The sequence below is a fragment of the Miscanthus floridulus genome, chromosome 1 (genome assembly GCF_019320115.1).
Source record: "Miscanthus floridulus cultivar M001 chromosome 1, ASM1932011v1, whole genome shotgun sequence".
Lineage (NCBI taxonomy): Eukaryota > Viridiplantae > Streptophyta > Magnoliopsida > Poales > Poaceae > Miscanthus > Miscanthus floridulus.
Genome location: NC_089580.1, coordinates 158,346,743 through 158,364,725, shown reverse-complemented (window position 1 = coordinate 158,364,725; position 17,983 = coordinate 158,346,743). Strand labels below are relative to the sequence as shown.

The following is a 17,983-nucleotide window of genomic DNA, read 5'->3' as shown; positions in this document are numbered from 1 at the left end:
GAAACATAATGATAAAAAAATAAATTGGTACTGTATTTTTTTGAACAAATCACGATGTTTTCTATCATCTCACATCACAGAATTTAAATCAAAAGACATTTTTTATTTAAATGAAAGCATAACTTATATAATAAAAAATAAAGATAAATCTTGTTAAGGGTCTGTTCGTTTGGCAGGGAACCAATCACTGGATCCATTCCTACTCGGAATGCTTTCACTAATTTATACTAGTTTTGATCAGCTGGATGGGTTCCTTGTTGAATTTCACCCAACCAAACGAGCCCTAAGGGATAAATTGAACCAACTCAAATAGTTGGGTGGAGTAATTGAACTAAATGTTGGTTTAGGAGTGTTATTTGGAGTTTTGGACGTAGACCAAAATTTGAGGAAGTATTATAGAAGCATATAAACCCTAATTCAATCCCCAAACAAACAAAGAAAAGATATAAAGCGAACTTAAACAAGGAGGCGGCCCTCTTTGCCACTGTCGCATTGTCGCCGCGTATCTCCCTGCAGCCTCCTCTCCCGTATCTCCCAAGCGGCGGCGGCGAGGCCGCGAGGGTGAGATGGCGGCGGCGGTGTCGCGTGACGACAAGCTGGTGATCAAGTCACCAAACGACCAGCGGTCTTATCGCCTCCTCCGCCTTGCCAACGGCCTCTGTGCCCTCCTCGTCCACGACCCTGAGATCTACGCCGACGGTTACCCACCTCAAGCCTCCAAGCCACGTGAAGACGAGGAGATGGAGGAAGTGGATGAGGAAGACGAGGATGGCGATGACGACAGCGAAGAGTACAGTGACGAGGAGGGTGAGGACGACGATGGGGAGGAGGACGAGGAAGAGGATGAGAGCGAGTCGAAGAGGAGGAAGGTGAAGGGTGGCACCGAGCCAATCGTTAAGAAGGTAGCTATGGGTTTTCTATTGCTTTACTAACTTAACATCAGCGGTGAACGTGAATACGCGATAATGTGTTGTTAATGAATTGGGATCTAACTTGATTTAGTCGTATTTGGGAATAGTTTGATCTTAACATGTGGAATGAGTGTTGAATCTCTAATGTGTTATTTGGCACCTGATATCAATTCAGTTGGTCGGTAGTCTTGACCTGTGAAGAGTAATTTGTTAAGACGGCATGTTACAAATTATGTATTGAACCAAGACGAGTTTGATGGGGGCCTATGGTGAGAAACACACTTGAACTCTAAAAAAATGGTGTGAAACACATCACGGGTTTGCTGCGGGGTTTATGGAATGGGAAGCATCATGCTGTTTTTGTGACTTAATTTTCATGATCTGATGTGGAACAAGTTCCTGGCTGGAGATCTTATCATTTTGGAAGTTGCTATCTCCCCACCCCCTACCCTTTATCCCTTTCATTCTTACAAAATGGCACATTGCATTTCAGGCTGCTGCTGCAATGTGTGTTGGAATGGGCAGTTTCGCTGACCCTGAGAAGGCACAGGGCTTAGCACATTTTCTAGGTTTGAGATCTTTGTCCTTTATATGCTATACCTTTCTCACATAGCGTGCTCATGCGAACCAGTTAAGAAACTGATAAATACTCTTCTGTTTGAAGTTATCTGAAAGTTTGGATTCGATCGGATTTCATGAGCTGTATCTTAATTTTAATGAAATCAGAATGCTAATTTATACCCATGCTGAAGAGTGGTACGATTTGCAGAGCACATGCTTTTTATGGGGAGTTCTGAATTTCCAGATGAAAACGAGGTTTGTACACTCTGCATGTTTTGGCCTTCCTTTCTTCATCTTAATTTTATGGGGAGTTCTGCACATTTAGATTATCAGCTCTGTCAATTTTATTTGAGAATCAGTTCTGTCAATTTTTGTTACCCTCACATTTTTTTTATATAGTACTCAATGGAAATATACCAATTATTGCAGTGTATAGTGGTAATATTGTGGGAACAACAGACTCTTCTGTAATTATCAACACTAAGTTATGTTTGGTCGCTGAAGTTACACTGTCCTTAATATCCTGGGAGACCCAGTGTTGAGCCCTGGGTGCTTCAATGTGTTTGCCTTTTGTTTATCCATCCTAGATGAGGTGGTGCATCATGAGTTGATTCCTCAAATTTGGTGGAATGATTTTATTCCTCATACTAGTACTATTATTGACTTATGAGGAATGGGGTGATGATGCATCATCCTATTCCATCCCACAAACCAAACAAGTAAAGTGAGGAATGAGTAGATGATGGACTAACTCATTCTTGAAACCAAACACCCCCTTAACTCTTCTCCGTCCTTCCTTTCTTGTAGATAATTTGTGTTGCACTTTGCCTTTAGCAAGCGGTAGAGTCTTACCGCCCGTGACCGGAAGGTCCCGGGTTCGAGTCGCGGTCTCCTCGCATTGCACAGGCGAGGGTAAGGCTTGCCACTGATACCCTTCCCCAGACCCCACACAGAGCGGGAGCTCTCTGCACTGGGTACGCCCTTTTTTTTTTTTTGGCCTTTGGCACTCTCCCTGTTTCTTACTGTATACTTTTAATTTTGCTGGTAAACAAAAGGTCTGCAGTGTATTTAGTGTTCTCTTCCCAGTTGTCCTAGTTTTCTATTCTCTGTGTAGCATCTCGGTATGCATCATTGACTTCTGACTGAATAATCCTTAGTTCCTTACTCATCTTGCGAAAGCACGTAGTGGATACTTCAGCCTGTCTCTTTCCAAGTATCAGTGTATCACAGTACCAGAAACCATTTTTCCTTTGCGTACTGTTAAAGTACACTAGGAACAGTATAAAGGTGTTACAGTCTAATCAATTATTTGAATAGAACATGAAACCTACTGCGTTAGCGCTCATCTGGAATCACAAATGTATTTATTTTGAAGTTTTGATGTTCATCGCAAATAGAGGCTGCAGCACTGCTAATGTATGACAGAACTTGATCAGTCACATCCCCTTATCTGCTATAGAGTTATGATGTGACTGCTATGATGTGCTGCAAACATTTGTGTAACTTGGAAATTCGTCGCACTTCTGCATGTTATTGGTTCATATCAGATGTTCCTTTGTTGCTTGTGATGACTTACCTTTGCTATATGCTATACATCTGAGCAACTTTTGGACACCGACCATGTGAGTTACTTGATGACCTTTTTATGTAGTATGACAGTTACCTGTCCAAACATGGCGGTGCATCTAATGCTTTCACTGAAACTGAGTACACATGCTACCATTTTGAGGTCAAACGGGAGCATCTGAAGGGAGCCTTAGACAGGTGGGTGCCATCCGTTCACTGTTGTTCTTCATTCTTTTTCCTTTCCTCATATATGAATTCTGTAGTTTGAAACTTACATATATGGTTCTCATTCCATTATTAGATTTTCTCAATTCTTCGTGTCACCCCTTGTTAAGGCTGAAGCAATGGACCGTGAGATATTAGCAGTGGACTCAGGTCTGTGGTTATCTTGTTCTGGCTAACTACTATTTTTTAGCTCTTTGAATACTATGTACGTTATAGTTACTGTGTCCTGTACAATTGTATTACATCAGAGTTTAATCAAGTCCTGCAAAGCGATAGCTGCCGCCTTTACCAACTGCAGTCCCACACCTGTTCTCAAAGACACCCTTTGAACAGATTTACCTGGGGTATGTTCACTAACTAGATTTATTATTTAACACATTTAGGTGGACATTTTCATGCCGTGCTATTCTTTGAATTGCATTGCGGATGAAGTTTTGATATATTATTATCTATAATTATCCAATAGGAAACAAGAAAAGTTTAGTTGACGCAATGGGCAGTGGAATCAATCTAAGAGACGAGATTTTACATATGTACATGAGAAACTACCATGGAGGAGCAATGAGATTAGTTATAATTGGAGGAGGTGGGCTTCAATCTTTCCTTATTTTGACAATAAATCGTATCCATGAGTTAATGCTCTTGCTCTTTGCATGTTTCAGAACCCCTTGACATTCTAGAACGCTGGACAATGGAGTTATTTAGCAAGGTTAAAGCTGGCCCTCCTTTGGATATAGGTCCAAAGACTGACATTCCATTTTGGAAGTCAGGGAAACTCTACAAGTTGGAGGCTGTTAGAGATCTGCACAGCCTTTGGTTGTCATGGACACTTCCTTGCTTGCACAAGGAGTACATGAAGAAACCAGAAGATTATTTGGCTCATCTCCTTGGTCATGGTAATTAGCTTTCAACAAATTCACTTTTGACCATTGCTCTTCGATGAGGTTGACGTACCTCAATGGTTGAATGCTAAGCAAGTGATTGGTTTTCCATAGCTATATTGGTCAATGTTTATCCTCCCTACAAAGCTAGTCACTCCATGGCTATATTGCATGCGTGTGTGTTTGTGGTGTTGTTTGGGCTCTTAATATAATGTTTATCCTCCCTGGCCCCCGCGGTAGTCCTCAAGCTATTCACAAGAATGCTAGCCTTATCCTTTTATTCTTGCTGGGTGTTCTCGTATTTTATATCAGCCTCTGGAAAATCTTTTGCTTTTTCAGGTGTTTTGTTCTTTATGGATCTCTTTGCATTGTATAATCAAAATGTAAATATTTTCTAGGATGAATGTGGATCTGTAGCACACGTAAAGCAAACTTATCTAATGTATTGCCATTAGTAACTTACTATTTTGCTTCTATTTTCAGAGGGCAAGGGAAGTTTACTTTATTTCTTGAAGGCTAAAGGCTGGGCGAGCTCATTGAGTGCTGGTGTTGGTAGTGGAGGATCACAACGGTCCTCATATGCTTATATCTTTGAAATGTCTATCCACCTTACAGATTCCGGACTGAAAAATGTATGCAGGTTATCAAGTGTTTCTGATTCTATACATATTTTGGATGGACGAAGTTCCATTTCCTTTTCTCAGAGTGCTCCATTCTATTTTTGCGGAAATCTTATATTTCTCAACTCTATAAACTTTATGACAGCAATCTAACGAAAATATAGCTGACAATACCATATATATAGAAGAATATTGAAATAGATCTGTTTGCAAAAATTGTGTGCAAAGATCTGCAGGGAATGTTTTCACTCAAGTAATATTTACTTTTTAACTTCGCAATAACTTTTGCAACCATTTTCTGAGCTAAACATTGGTAAAGAGAAAATCATTTAGTAAGTTCATATACATGTCTTTTTCCTTTATATTCATTGTTTCTTTTTTGGATAATGTTTTGTAACTAGTTGGATGTTTGCCAGAAAAACTGTTATCAGAGGGAACCTATCTAGTCTTTTTCACTATTGATACATTGTGCTTTGTAGTGAATGTTTAAGTTAGCTTTTGTTTGTTTAGTATATTGCTCATTTGTTTTCCCCCTTTTGTAATATTGACTGTCATATGCGTTTTGCAGGTATTTGAGGTCATTGGTGCCGTATACGAATACATAAAATTGCTTAAGCAATCTGAGCCACAAGAATGGATATTCAAGGAACTTCAGGACATTGGACACATGGAATTCAGATTCGCAGAAGAGCAACCTCCAGATGATTATGCAGTTGATCTTGCAGGTCCTAACCTTTTCTTTTCATATTTGTTTCTTGTGGTTTATTTATGTAGTGGTGCCATGTTAACCTAGTCTTATCTACAGAAAATATGCTATTTTATTCTGAAAAACACATTGTTTGTGGAGAGTATATTTATGAGGACTGGGATCCGGAATTAGTGAAGCATGCGCTGAGCTTCTTCAATCCAGATAACATGAGAGTTGACGTACTCAGTAAATCATTTGATAAGCAGTCCCAAGGTAATCAATCTATGATGCCATTTACTACATTGTTTTTTGTCTCTTATCTTAAAACACTTTGCTACTGGGACAAGCTAATGGATATTTGTTTATGCAATATGCTTGCTTATATAAGGCGTTTTTCTAGTTGTCACATAGGCAGATAGGCTCCTCTTCTTGGGTATAATAGATTCTTGTCAGGCATATATCTGTGAACTATAAAAGCAAAATCTTACTAGCTAAAATGGATCTTGTAGCACTACACGACACAAACTGCAAACTGACCAAGACTTTACAAGTAAAAATTCATCTTTTGTTCATCTATCATCTAATGATTAATAACAATATATTCTCTAAATTTTGAGTAGCAGTATGGACTGAAACATGATTTGTGTGGGCATCTCTGCATGTGCATTCTTCCAGTTCGGAGTGTCAATAACACCGAGACGCAATATCTTGGTGGCTCATGGGTTTCTGTAGCATTGGCGCATTGCGTTGATTTCTACCATGCTTGACCTTGAAATATTTTTCTATTATGGGTTCATTCTGTTTGTGTAACTGTATCAAAGAACAGCCTGCTGGTTATGAAGTTGCAACTTCGATACTTATATTTAATTGCATTCATGAGAACAAGTATTATTAAACTCTATATTCATGCTTGATTACATCATGCATTTCTAATGTGATTTGTTGCATGCAGCTATTCAATGTGAGCCATGGTTTGGTTCACAGTACATTGAGGAGGACATCCCATCATCTTTGATAGAAAGTTGGAAAAATCCTGTTCAAGTAGATGCTAATTTACATTTGCCTAGGAAGAATGAATTTATACCAGGGGACTTCACTCTGCGAAATGCCAACTGTCCTGGATCCTCGAGCGACGCTAACCCATGTTGCATCGTGGATGAGCCATTCATAAAACTCTGGTACAAGATGGACATGACGTTTAATGTCCCTCGTGCCAACACATACTTTTTGATTTCTGTCAAGGATGGCTGTAGTAGCCTCGAAAACTCTGTCCTGACAGATCTCTTTGCAAACCTTCTCAAAGATGAACTTAATGAGGTCCTTTATCAGGTCGGTATGTTGAATTTGTTTAATTCTCTGATCTTATGACATAAGTCTACTGTTCTGCTTGCATGGAAACTTAGATCCACCTTGTAGATTGATACATTCTATAATATCTTTTTAAAATTTGTATTTGCGGTTACTTTCACTTCCTTTTGCTTGTTTTGTTATATATCTCGAACTTCCTATTTTGAAAATAAAAATAGAAAATAGGAGAAAAATATATGACATACTCCCTCTGTCCCTAAATATCTGTCGTTTTCGCTTTCCGAGAAACAACTTTGACTAAATATATATTAAAAAGTATTAATATTTATGGTACATAATTAGTATCGTTGGAAAGATCTTTGAATCTAGTTTTTTAATAAATTTATTTAGAGATACAAATGTTGCACGCATTTTCTACAAATCGAGTCAAACTTATGGCACGCACACCAACGGCGACAGTTATTTAGGGACGGAGGGAGTAGAGTATAAACTGAATCCTAAAATTATCAAGGAGTGCTAGATATGTAGTAAATGGGAAGGTCCAAACTATGTGAATATCTGCAGAATATCCTAGTTTTATGCTGTTCATGGAAACTTGACAATAGGTCACAAGGGTTCTTTTCCTGAAAACCAGAGTAAAATCTCAAGAACCTACAAGTATTGTGCCACATGTTGCAGAAACTACAACTTTTGGCACTTCGCCAGTTTTTCTCAGTGGGATCCCACCTGTCAGCCTCTGTGGCATGTAACAGGCAGGCCGATGGTGTCATGAACATGTTTTCAAACCGGCTAATTGACCCTAGTTGTCATGGCACCAATCGGCCTGACTAATTATGACTAACGGCGACTAACCTAGTGCATAACTGATCACCATGGCACCGATAAGTCCAACTAATCATGATTAGTCGGACGACTTGATAACCTTGCAGCAATGGGTCTGGTTAGAAGGTCGTAGTTTTCTGCAACAAAGTGTCAAAATTGTCAAATGTTTCTGCGATGGGCATCAAAAGTTGTAGTTTTCTGCAACATGTGTCATATAGTTGTATTTTTTTAATTTATTCTAAAAATTAAATTGTGAATCAACTTTGGTGATTGAAGGTCTGAAATGCTATTCAATTTCGTTTTGGGGAGGCTCTTTTTCATAATTTTCATAACTCATTTAGACCTGATATAAATAGTGATGGAACACTGGCACCTACAAAAGATTTAATCTTTATTTAGTTGTCTTGCTCCTGTGATCAGATATCAGGGAACTGAACTTAAGGTTCATTCACATCTTCCCTTTTTCCCTTCACTTCGGTATTTGCAACTACCTTTACCTATCATATCTTTTTTTTTTCATTTGTTTTATACTCTCCATTTCACAGGCTTATGTGGCTAAACTGGAGACTTCAATATCTGTTGTTGCTAGCAAACTTGAGATAAAGCTTTATGGTTACAATGATAAGCTTCCCATCCTGCTGTCCAAGATCTTGTCTACTTTTCGATCCTTTTCTCCAAAAACAGATAGGTTCGAGGTAATATTTTATGTGGACCAAAGATTGTTCTTTTGATAGGACTGTCAGAATGTAATAAAATAAAAAAAGATATCCTCTTAGTCCTCTCATTGCTGTTTATTGCTCTATCTCTTTTAAATTTATGGATGTATAGTTGTCTTATTTCTGGCCTCCTGGGCCCTAGTTATCTTCCTATGAGCTAGAATTGCCAACAGCCTGTGGCCTAAAAATAGTGCTTGTTTAACCATGTCCAGTCGGTTGGTTGTTACAAGCAGATGCTATTTTCAACTCGGTGGCAAGGTGGGAGGAGTATGCTATTGTTTCTGAACTCGGTTTCTAGTTTTAGGAAACTTTTGTTCTTTGTTTATCTTTTCTTAGGCCTGCTAGTTGTTAACTTCTGTAAGAATTGTAAAGATTTCCATAAAGCGCCAACAGTTTAATAAACTCTTTTTTCTCGAACACACAGGACAACACATGTTATTACGTTGATAAACTTCTACACATTTTGAAGGGCGGGCCTGGTGCAAGCGGTAGAGTCTTACCGCCTGTGACCGGAAGGTCCTGGGTTCGAGTCGCGGTCTCCTCGCATTGCACAGGCGAGGGTAAGGCTTGCCACTGACACCCTTCCCCAGACCCCGCACAGAGCGGGAGCTCTCTGCACTGGGTACGCCCTAAACTTCTACACATTTGGTATTCATGTATTGTTTCAATGTGTTCATCACCAGGTCATCAAGGAAGATTTGGAAAGATTTTACAAGAACACTAACATGAAGCCTATGAGCCATTCCACCTACTTGAGGCTACAAGTCTTACGTGAAATATTCTGGGACGTTGATAAAAAACTTGAAGTTCTTATGAAGCTGACATTTACTGATCTAGTAGCATTTGTACCGAAGATCCTTTCCCAGGTACTACTTTGCTTTATTTGTTTTTCTCTCCAATCCTTCTCCTACCTTTTATTGTGTGACGAAAAAAGGTATATGTAGATGAAAGATATTTATTGAGATAACGTTTCTGATTAAAGAAATGGAAAAGGTCTAAGTTACTCCCTCCAAGTTGGGCATATGGCCAGATAACCCCCAAACTAATGTTTGGTTCGATTTAACTGTTTCAGCTGGTCCAGTTTACTCCTTAACAAGATTTGTTATTTTAGTTTCTCAGCATATAAGATTAGTTTTAGTTTCAGATTCTGTGAGGTGGACATAGGACATCATACTTTATGTTAAAAAATACATCTTAAATTTTTAATCATTACTTTGTTAAGAAGGGCGGGCCTGGTGCAAGCGGTAGAGTCTTACCGCCTGTGACCAGAAGGTCCCGGGTTCGAGTCGCGGTCTCCTCGCATTGCATAGGCGAGGGTAAGGCTTGCCACTGACACCCTTCCCCAGACCCCGCACAGAGCGGGAGCTCTCTGCACTGGGTACGCCCTACTTTGTTAGGTTAAGAAATTTAATAATAAATTAATAAATTGAGACTATATAGATACAAAACTGTATTCCTTTCATTCCAAATTGTAAGTCGTTTTAGCTTTTCTAGATACATAACTTTTATTATGTATCTAGACATAATGGATATTTAGGTATGTAGCAAAAGTTATGTACCTAGAAAACCATAATGGCTTACCATTTGGAACGGAGGGTGTACGAAACATAGTGATGAAAAATTCATAATGTATTATTTCTATCACAAAACATGATGTTCTCTATCATCTCCTTGAAGAAACTGGACCGACTGAAATAGTTGGGTAGTAAATTGTACCAAACATTAGTTTAGGGGGCTATCTGGACATAGGCCAAACTTGGATGGAGTAACTTGGACTTTTTCTTTATTCCTTTAAAAAATGCCTTTACCGCTTTCTTGTTCCATTCCACCTTGTTTTGAAATTTGAAGACACTATAAACCCACTTTCTGTTTGCACACATGCAGTTGCACATTGAGGGACTTTGTCATGGCAACTTGTCAGAAGACGAGGCAATTAATATATCAAAAATATTTCTCAATACTCTGCCTGCTCAGACACTGCCAGAGGAAGCAAGGCATGCGGAAAGAATAATGTGCATGCCAAATGGTGCAAATTTTGTTAGAAGTTTGCGCGTGAAAAATGATCTTGAAGAAAATTCTGTGGTTGAGGTGGGGTTATGTTCTGGTGCTAATATATACTTAAGTACTGCACAACTCTTTCTTTTGCATTTCTTATTCATATAGTTTGAAATCTTTCATTATATATGGTAATATTATCCCAGGCAGTTACCTGTTCTGAAAGGATATACCATGGATTATTTCACACATTCTGAAAGGGTGTAACCCTGGACCATCAGAAAGAGTACTTGATACCACCACATTCTGAAATTTCAGCTTTTCGACAATAGCATCTGCTCTTAGATGATATGTGGGACATAGGGAGTGGGGTGCCATTGGATTGTTGTTTCGAGCTTGATGATCACTCTATAGTAGTGACCAATGTTTCTCACAAAAGGACAAATTTCATAAACATAGTGCACCGCTGCACCTAGGATACTGGAACCTTGGGGTCTGCATTTTTTTAATGTTGCATTTTTAAATGGAGATTATGCACCGGTGCGTAGTGGAATCCTAAGTCAGGATAGTAACGTGAAGAGAGGCAGAGGAAGACCGAAGTTGACTTGGGTAGAGGCAATAAAAGGAGACTTGAAAGGATGGAATATACCCAAAGACTTAGCCTTAGATAGGAGTGCTTGGAAGACAGCTATTCATGTGCCTGAACCTTGATTGCTTCTGTTGGGTTTCAACTCTAGCCTACCCCAACTTGTTTGGGACTTAAAGGCTTTGTTGTTGTTGTTGTTGTTGTCAATATGGGCCCTCTTATGTATGCTTATTCTTGTCAGGTCTATTTCCCAATTGAGCAAGACGTTGGAAAGGAGGCAACAAGGCTCAGAGCTATTACAGATCTTTTTAGCAACATTATTGAAGAACCATGCTTTGATCAGCTAAGGTATGAATATCACTCTCTTGAGTCTTGTCTAGATGAACCATAGTAACTAATGTTATCCTACTCCAAGATAAAATATTTTGAAAATCCCACTAACATAATTGTTATATGGACATTACGGAAAACATACAACTATATATGTTTAGGATATCACTTCCTTTTTCCTGGAAAGATTTTATACCTGACTACTGTTTAAATTTGAAATGTTGTCTGCTAATTTATTTCCTGGCATCATCATAATAGAACCAAGGAACAACTTGGTTATACTGTGGACTCTAGTCCAAGGATGACTTACCGGATGCTGGCCTATTGTTTTCAAGTTATGTCCTCCAAATATAGCCCTATTTATCTGCAAAGTCGGATTGACAACTTCATCGATGGTCTATCTGATCTGCTGGTATGCCCTTATTATGATTCTCCTCTTTCTGAACATGTCTGCTTTAGTCTAATATTGTTTTTTTTATCTGACAGGCAGTGTAGGCTATCTGCACTTTTGTTAAATACTTAAATTACTAAATTTCGCACTATGCAAATTTTCATTACCCTTAGTATTACTGCATTACACATATCTCAAAGCACATGCTATTTAATTGGTCACATATTTATCATATCTATGTTATCAAGAACTGTTGATTGTGTAATTTCAACATTTACATGCTGTTGTATCCGTTTATCTGTCTCTATAATTGGGGCAAACTTTATAGTTTCTGAAGGCTGAAAATCAATTAGAATTTTGTGCAACAATTTTATCATTGATTTGTTCCACACGTGTATTCAGGATGGGCTCAATGAAGAGACTTTTGAGCACCATAGAAGTGGTTTAATAGCTGATAAACTGGAAAAGGAACCTTCCCTTAGCTACCAAACTGGTGATTATTGGTCTCAGATTGTTGATAAAAGGTATGGTTCTTTTTTAATGCCTGCTTTTGCATTGAATAGGTCTTTTGAAAAGTATTGCATGAGTCATTCATGGAATCGTATTTGAAGTAAATGCTCGTTTCAACAAAGAAACAAAAAATCAAACTATGAAATGCTATGCTTGCAAGTAAGAAAGCCATTTTTCTTGTTCTCTAAACATACAACCAGTATGAAGTATGGAGGATTATGAGATTACCATCTCAATGGCCTATGGCTGTTGTAGTTGCTTAAACTTGAGAGTGTGCTTTTGAAACTAACGACGTTGCTGTTAGGATTTTGTTTGTTGTGGGCTCAAAATGGAATTCGTATTATTGTTCGGTCTCTTCTCTGCCTTCTTACACTCCCATTGTGGCCACAGCGAACCAGTTTTTGCCGTTACCACCCAGAGAGGCAGATTCTAGATCTTCCCTGGCAGCAGTAGGCTGAGGAATTTAGTAGCAACAAGGGCAGGGAACTAGCCAGAACAGTGTCTGTCAGCGAAGAGGAACTAGGTGGGGCTAAATTTGGCATTTTAGAAAAAAGAATTTCTTACCTCACTTCAAAGGGAAATACTTTGTGAACAACCACTTGAGTACAACTTAACTACAAAGATGCATCTATATGGTTCCACGCATTTATGGGCTTCCATCCAAGTGATTTCAACCATTAGATCTTGTGTTGTCCAATGTTATTAAGTCGTCTAGTCGATCCTAGTCACCATGGGATCGACCATTCAACTAGTCATGATTGGTCGTCGAGCAGGGCGACTAGTTGGCCCTGGTTGGTCCTAGTCATCCTATATATACCAGGACAAATATACCAAATATATACTAATATACTATATGTTCTAGAGTACAAATCAAGCATGAAGATAACTCTAGGGTGGTGGCTGCATGTAGGGTTGCAACTTGGGCTGAAAAACATGAGCCCCAAGTGGCCTAAGTCATCCCAGATGCAGCCCATGTCCTAAGGTGCCCAGCAATTCCATTCTGTTTCCTGGTCATCCACCCTAGCGTCCGACTAATCGTGATTAGTCGATGACTAATCGGATGACCAGAAAACTAATCAGCCTATTTGAGTCGTAGCCCCTAGTTGAGTCCAGGATACAGACTAGGACGATTATTCGCTATTAATTGGATGACTTGATAACACTGGTGTTGTCCTCAAGTTGCACTGAATAGCTGCATGTTTAGCAACACTAATTTATTGTTGATGCGTTGACATGATTCTCTTTAAAAATAGAAGGTAAATGTTTGCTCCCTCAAACTATACTCAGAATATGCTTAAACCTCTAACTAAGGATGCAAGTGGGGCGGCAGCGGCTAACCTGCCCCACGTCCACCAAGCCGCAAAGGCATCACGGGCTGATGCGGCGAGCGGCCACAATGGCCGCACGATAAACGCGGGCAAGATGCGGATTCTGCCAGCCCACTTATTAGCTCCCGGGGGCAGGAGGGCGACATTGAAAGCCAAGCTCTCATGTCTATCTAACGCACTCCATCGCTGGGCTGCCAATTGTAAACCGGCATCTCGCTAGCTAGCTCGCTCGCTCGCTTTGTGTCTACTAGTTAATTCAGGTCACACACTGAGCTAGGCAGCTACCCATCGGCTAGCAGACGCACTAGTTGAACAAGAACGAAATCAAAAGAGACACATGCATGCACCACCGCTTGGCCAGGCCCAGCTTGCTCGTGGGCGCAGTAAACAAGCATGCATGAATGGATGCAGTGGGGAACGAAATGGAGGACGAAGACATCTCGGAGCTAGCTAGGAGGTAGATTACCGCTTGCAGGAGACCAGTGAGGTAGATGGCGAGGGAGCACTCGTCGGGGCCCGGGCAGAGTGTCGCCATGCCTTCATCGGTCATCACCGCGGCCATGAGGCCGGTGGAGGCACCAGTAGTGGAGGTGGCGGCCGCGGCGACTGCGTTTACGCTGCTGATGGCCGCGATGCCCACCCGATGCGGGATGTGGGTTGCCGCTGGGAATATGCGGGCTGGACGCTTCAGCCCGCTATATTTAAGTGGGCTAGGTTGTGGTCTCATGTGGGCTGGTGGCGAAGGCAGCCCAGCGTGTTGGCGCGGCAGCCCGCCCCACCTTGCATCCTTACCTCTAACGTTTGTTTTGATTTACTTGACCCCCTCTGTATCTTAACCAGATCACTGTTCACCTTTTCTGGTTTTGCTTATGCGGAGCAAAAGTCAAGCAGGTATTTGTGGTTGGGTTATTGGGGTTTCACCTTTTCTGGTTTTGCTTATGCGGAGCAAAAGTCAAGCAGGTATTTGTGGTTGGGTTATTGGGGTTCAGTAGTTGTCAGAGTTCAGTTATAGAAAAGAACAGCAAAAGAATGGTCTAAGTGGAAAGGAAACTAACCAAATTGTTGCACCTCCCCGCTGCCACCGTTGTCGCTCTTCCACTATCTATGTTTGCCCTGGGAAAACACCAGGAATGTGAGTGGCAAAAGGTGAAAAGTGATCTTGTTGAAGTAAAAGAGGGTTTTTTCGTCACCAAAACAAACATTAAAATAGGAGCTAAGTGAACTCTGGACATCCTTTGGGGGATGTACTCCTCCCTCCGACCCCCCCCCCCACACACACACACACACACACACACCCACCCCAAAAAAAAAAAAAAAGATGTATCACTGTGTGCATGCTCTTTAAAAACTAAGCATTAAGTTTAATGTTGGTATCATATTTCTGTTTTGGTACACCAAAATTTATGGTCTCATGCCGTGGACATGTAGGTACATATTTGATATGGCAAAACTGGAAGCTGAAGAGCTTAAGGCAGTTCAGAAGGCCGATGTTATAGCTTGGTACAACACATACATAAGATCGTCAGCCCCAAAGCGAAGACGACTAGCAATTCATGTGTATGGTTGCAACTCGGATATTGCTGAGGCTGCTAAACTCCAGGAGCAATCTTGGACTATAATTGATGACGTTGAATCATTGAAGGCTTCGTCTCAATTTTATTGAGGCATCTGCTGAGGGAAGGAGAGCATGATCTGACGGTGCGAAATTGTTATGCCTTCAGATGAACATCTGCGAAGGCCAGATTTGTAGAACATGAGTGGCACTCGGACATTGCCGAGGCCTGCCAAGATGCAAGAACGACATGGGCCATAGTAGATGATTCAGGCCCCTTCTGCAAATCAACCACCATATTATCTATGGCTGCCGTACACTGAAATTGATCAGTGTCGTTGCACCTGACCTGTTCATCTTGAACGAGTATAATGCCATTATTTCGTAGTTGGGTAAGAAAAATAGGATTTTGATAGTGCATTATGTTATTTTCATAACAAACACGTATTGGCTTTATTTTGCACCAAAAAACTGTTGATCATCCAATTTGGCGTTGTAATTGATGGATACATAGAGAGCTCAGTTTTTTTGAGGAAACATAATTCTGTACTTTTCCATGTAAAAGGTGTCTGGAATCTATACTGAACATTTTTGGAAGTCTTGGCTTAGCGTATGAGTACTACTACTACTCAGAGCATGTTTGGATCCCATGGTTCAAAGTTTAGTCAATAAACTTTAGACCACTCGGACCGCTCTATCTCCTGATGCTCTAAACACAGGTGGCCTAAAGTTTAGCCAGCCTCACAAAGACATTACTCCCTCCGTTCGGTATATCTGGGGTGAGGAGCCTCATTTTAGATACCAAGGCCGGTCCATTGATGCGCTCGCCATGATTAATCACGTAATCTTCTCAACTACGGTTGTTTCTTTGGTCCTCTCCATTGCTAGCCATGCATGCATGCAACACTTCGTTTTGAGTCCTAAATGAAAAACCAGCGCATATACCGGAACGGAGGAAGTAGTTTATTAGACTAAGTAAGGTAAAGTGATCTAAAATTTAGCCCTTAAATTCTAACTTATACCAAACAAGACATTAGTTAAGTCCCCTGCAACCGGTGTCATCCCATCGACCCGCCCTGTGCGTCGCCTACTGCTGTTGTCTATTGTTTTTAAATCGTCTAATTGATCTTAGTTGAGATGTTATCAACCAATCCGACTAATCGTGACTAATTGAGACTAATTGTTGTGCATAACTGATTGGGCACTAATAAACCCAACTAATCACGATTAGGACGAGCTGATAACCTCGCTCCTGTCTACCTTGATATGCCTTCTTTTCTATGGTTACTGAACAATTCTCTAGCTGGTATCCCCAGCAGTGGTAGCTTGTAAAAACATTTGCTTTTAATAAAAACAGAGATGCTCTCCTTTTAAAAAGAGCACGTATACTCAACAACTATGTGTTTTATGCAGTTTCAACATATGAATTTTTTTGCACTATACAATTAAGATCCAACGGCCTCCACCCTCCTTCTGCCTCCAGCCTTCTACCTCCACATAATCACAAATCACAAGATCACAGATCCACAGATTCATAGATCACAAGAAACATTTTTTTTATGGAAGGACAAATCACATATCGCAGAGAAGGAGGAGGAGGTACCTGGAACCGGATCCGTTCTGAGTCACTGCACGCCAGGTACACATCGGAACTGTAGCCGAGTCACTACACTGTGCGACGCCCTGCATCGGGCCCGAGGCGCTCACATGGTACCCGCCCGAGGCCGCAGTGGCGTGGCGTCCACGCCCTGCAGCTTCGACACGATGGCGTGGCGGGACACTGATTGGCAAGAGAAAAAATCCATGTGTTTTTTATGTTAAAACATATGTGTTGTATAAACTAATACAGTATACAAATAGGCATTAACACGTGCTTTTCAAATAATAAATATTATTTAAAAAGCACGTGTTAATGACTATTTGTATACTATATTAGCTTATCATACCATGTAAGTATTCGGAGAGCCATGCACCTTGTTTGCTTCTTTCTTTTTTTTTTCTCTCTTTTGTTGCTGAGAGAGAGAGAGAGAGAGAGAGAGAGTGATCCCATGAACGCACTCTATGAGCTTAGTTGGTTTTGATAGCATTAGGATGATTATCAAAGGATTGCTCGAAAATTTTTATAACACTTTACTGAATTTGTTCATTAGACTTAGCTTAGCCAAATGATGTATTAGAGTTTCGGCTCGACATACCTTAAGCTAAAATTCTAGATGGCGTACCGACGGTGGACGTGACGTTGATGACGACACAGTAATTAGGAGAAGGTGTTCCGACGGTGGATGTGCAACGAGGAGCTCACCATGGACGTGACGGTGATGACCTCCGCGAGGTTGAGAGTTCTACGGCCATGGCAAGTCAAGGAGAGACCCGCCGACTCTACCTCGCCTGTGATGAGTTGCCGTAGAGATCGAGGTACTCCAGTGCAGAATAGCTGGTGAACTCCAGGAGCCCAAAATCCGCCGGCCAACTCTGATGGCAGGTGCGTGTGGAGTTGCTGGGAGAGGAAACGCTGAAACGGGGAAGGAGAGAGGAAGAAGATCAAAGAAAATGGCATTTTTACCCTCCGTTAATTAAGTAATTAAAATGCTAAACGTAACTTATGTTTTCTCATCAGTGGCAAAAATTCATGAACTTTCGATGGCAGATATGCAACCGGAGACCATGCCAAAAATTTAAACATCCAGTTTGGTTACAAATTGATGACCGGTTCCTTAAGTAAAGTAGAAAAAGATCAAGTCTGAAGCTCACGGATACTGAACCTGCAACTTCTCCAATTCTACTCCTGGTCGCTATCACCCGACGAGACAAACTTGCCATAAAAGTCACAAAACTACAAGCAACAATAAGGAATAAACCCTAAGTACTTAAATTGTATATTCCGCAAGATTTACACTAGAGGATCTAAGCGTCCATGTAAAATTTATTGACCTAGGGCACCGCTAAGACGTGTTATAACGAATATTTTCTCTAACTTAATACAAAGACGCACA

At 40.6% G+C, this 17,983-nt stretch overlaps 1 protein-coding gene across 1 annotated transcript; it reads left to right on the top strand.

Annotated features, from left to right (window-relative positions):
* The first annotated feature begins 441 nt into the window (after window positions 1-441).
* Window positions 442-15,591, top strand: LOC136545089 (nardilysin-like). Its single transcript, XM_066537136.1, has 19 exons — window positions 442-902; window positions 1,405-1,480; window positions 1,681-1,727; window positions 3,124-3,236; window positions 3,340-3,413; window positions 3,512-3,607; window positions 3,730-3,849; window positions 3,926-4,159; window positions 4,628-4,776; window positions 5,333-5,489; window positions 5,570-5,725; window positions 6,405-6,781; window positions 8,128-8,277; window positions 8,982-9,164; window positions 10,183-10,386; window positions 11,121-11,227; window positions 11,468-11,621; window positions 12,003-12,124; window positions 14,867-15,591. The coding sequence occupies exons 1-19, from the start codon at window positions 567-569 to the stop codon at window positions 15,099-15,101; spliced, it is 3,090 nt and encodes a 1,029-aa protein (XP_066393233.1). The 5' UTR covers window positions 442-566; the 3' UTR covers window positions 15,102-15,591.
* Window positions 15,592-17,983: the final 2,392 nt, after the last annotated feature.

Coding starts and splice junctions, on each gene's coding strand:
- LOC136545089 (XM_066537136.1), top strand. CDS start 567: ATGGCGGCGGCGGTGTCGCGTGACGACAAGCTGGTGATCAAGTCACCA. Junction 3,237..3,339: donor CTGAAGGGAGCCTTAGACAG/GTGGGTGCCATC, acceptor TTCCATTATTAG/ATTTTCTCAATTCTTCGTGT. Junction 11,622..12,002: donor ATGGTCTATCTGATCTGCTG/GTATGCCCTTAT, acceptor ACGTGTATTCAG/GATGGGCTCAATGAAGAGAC.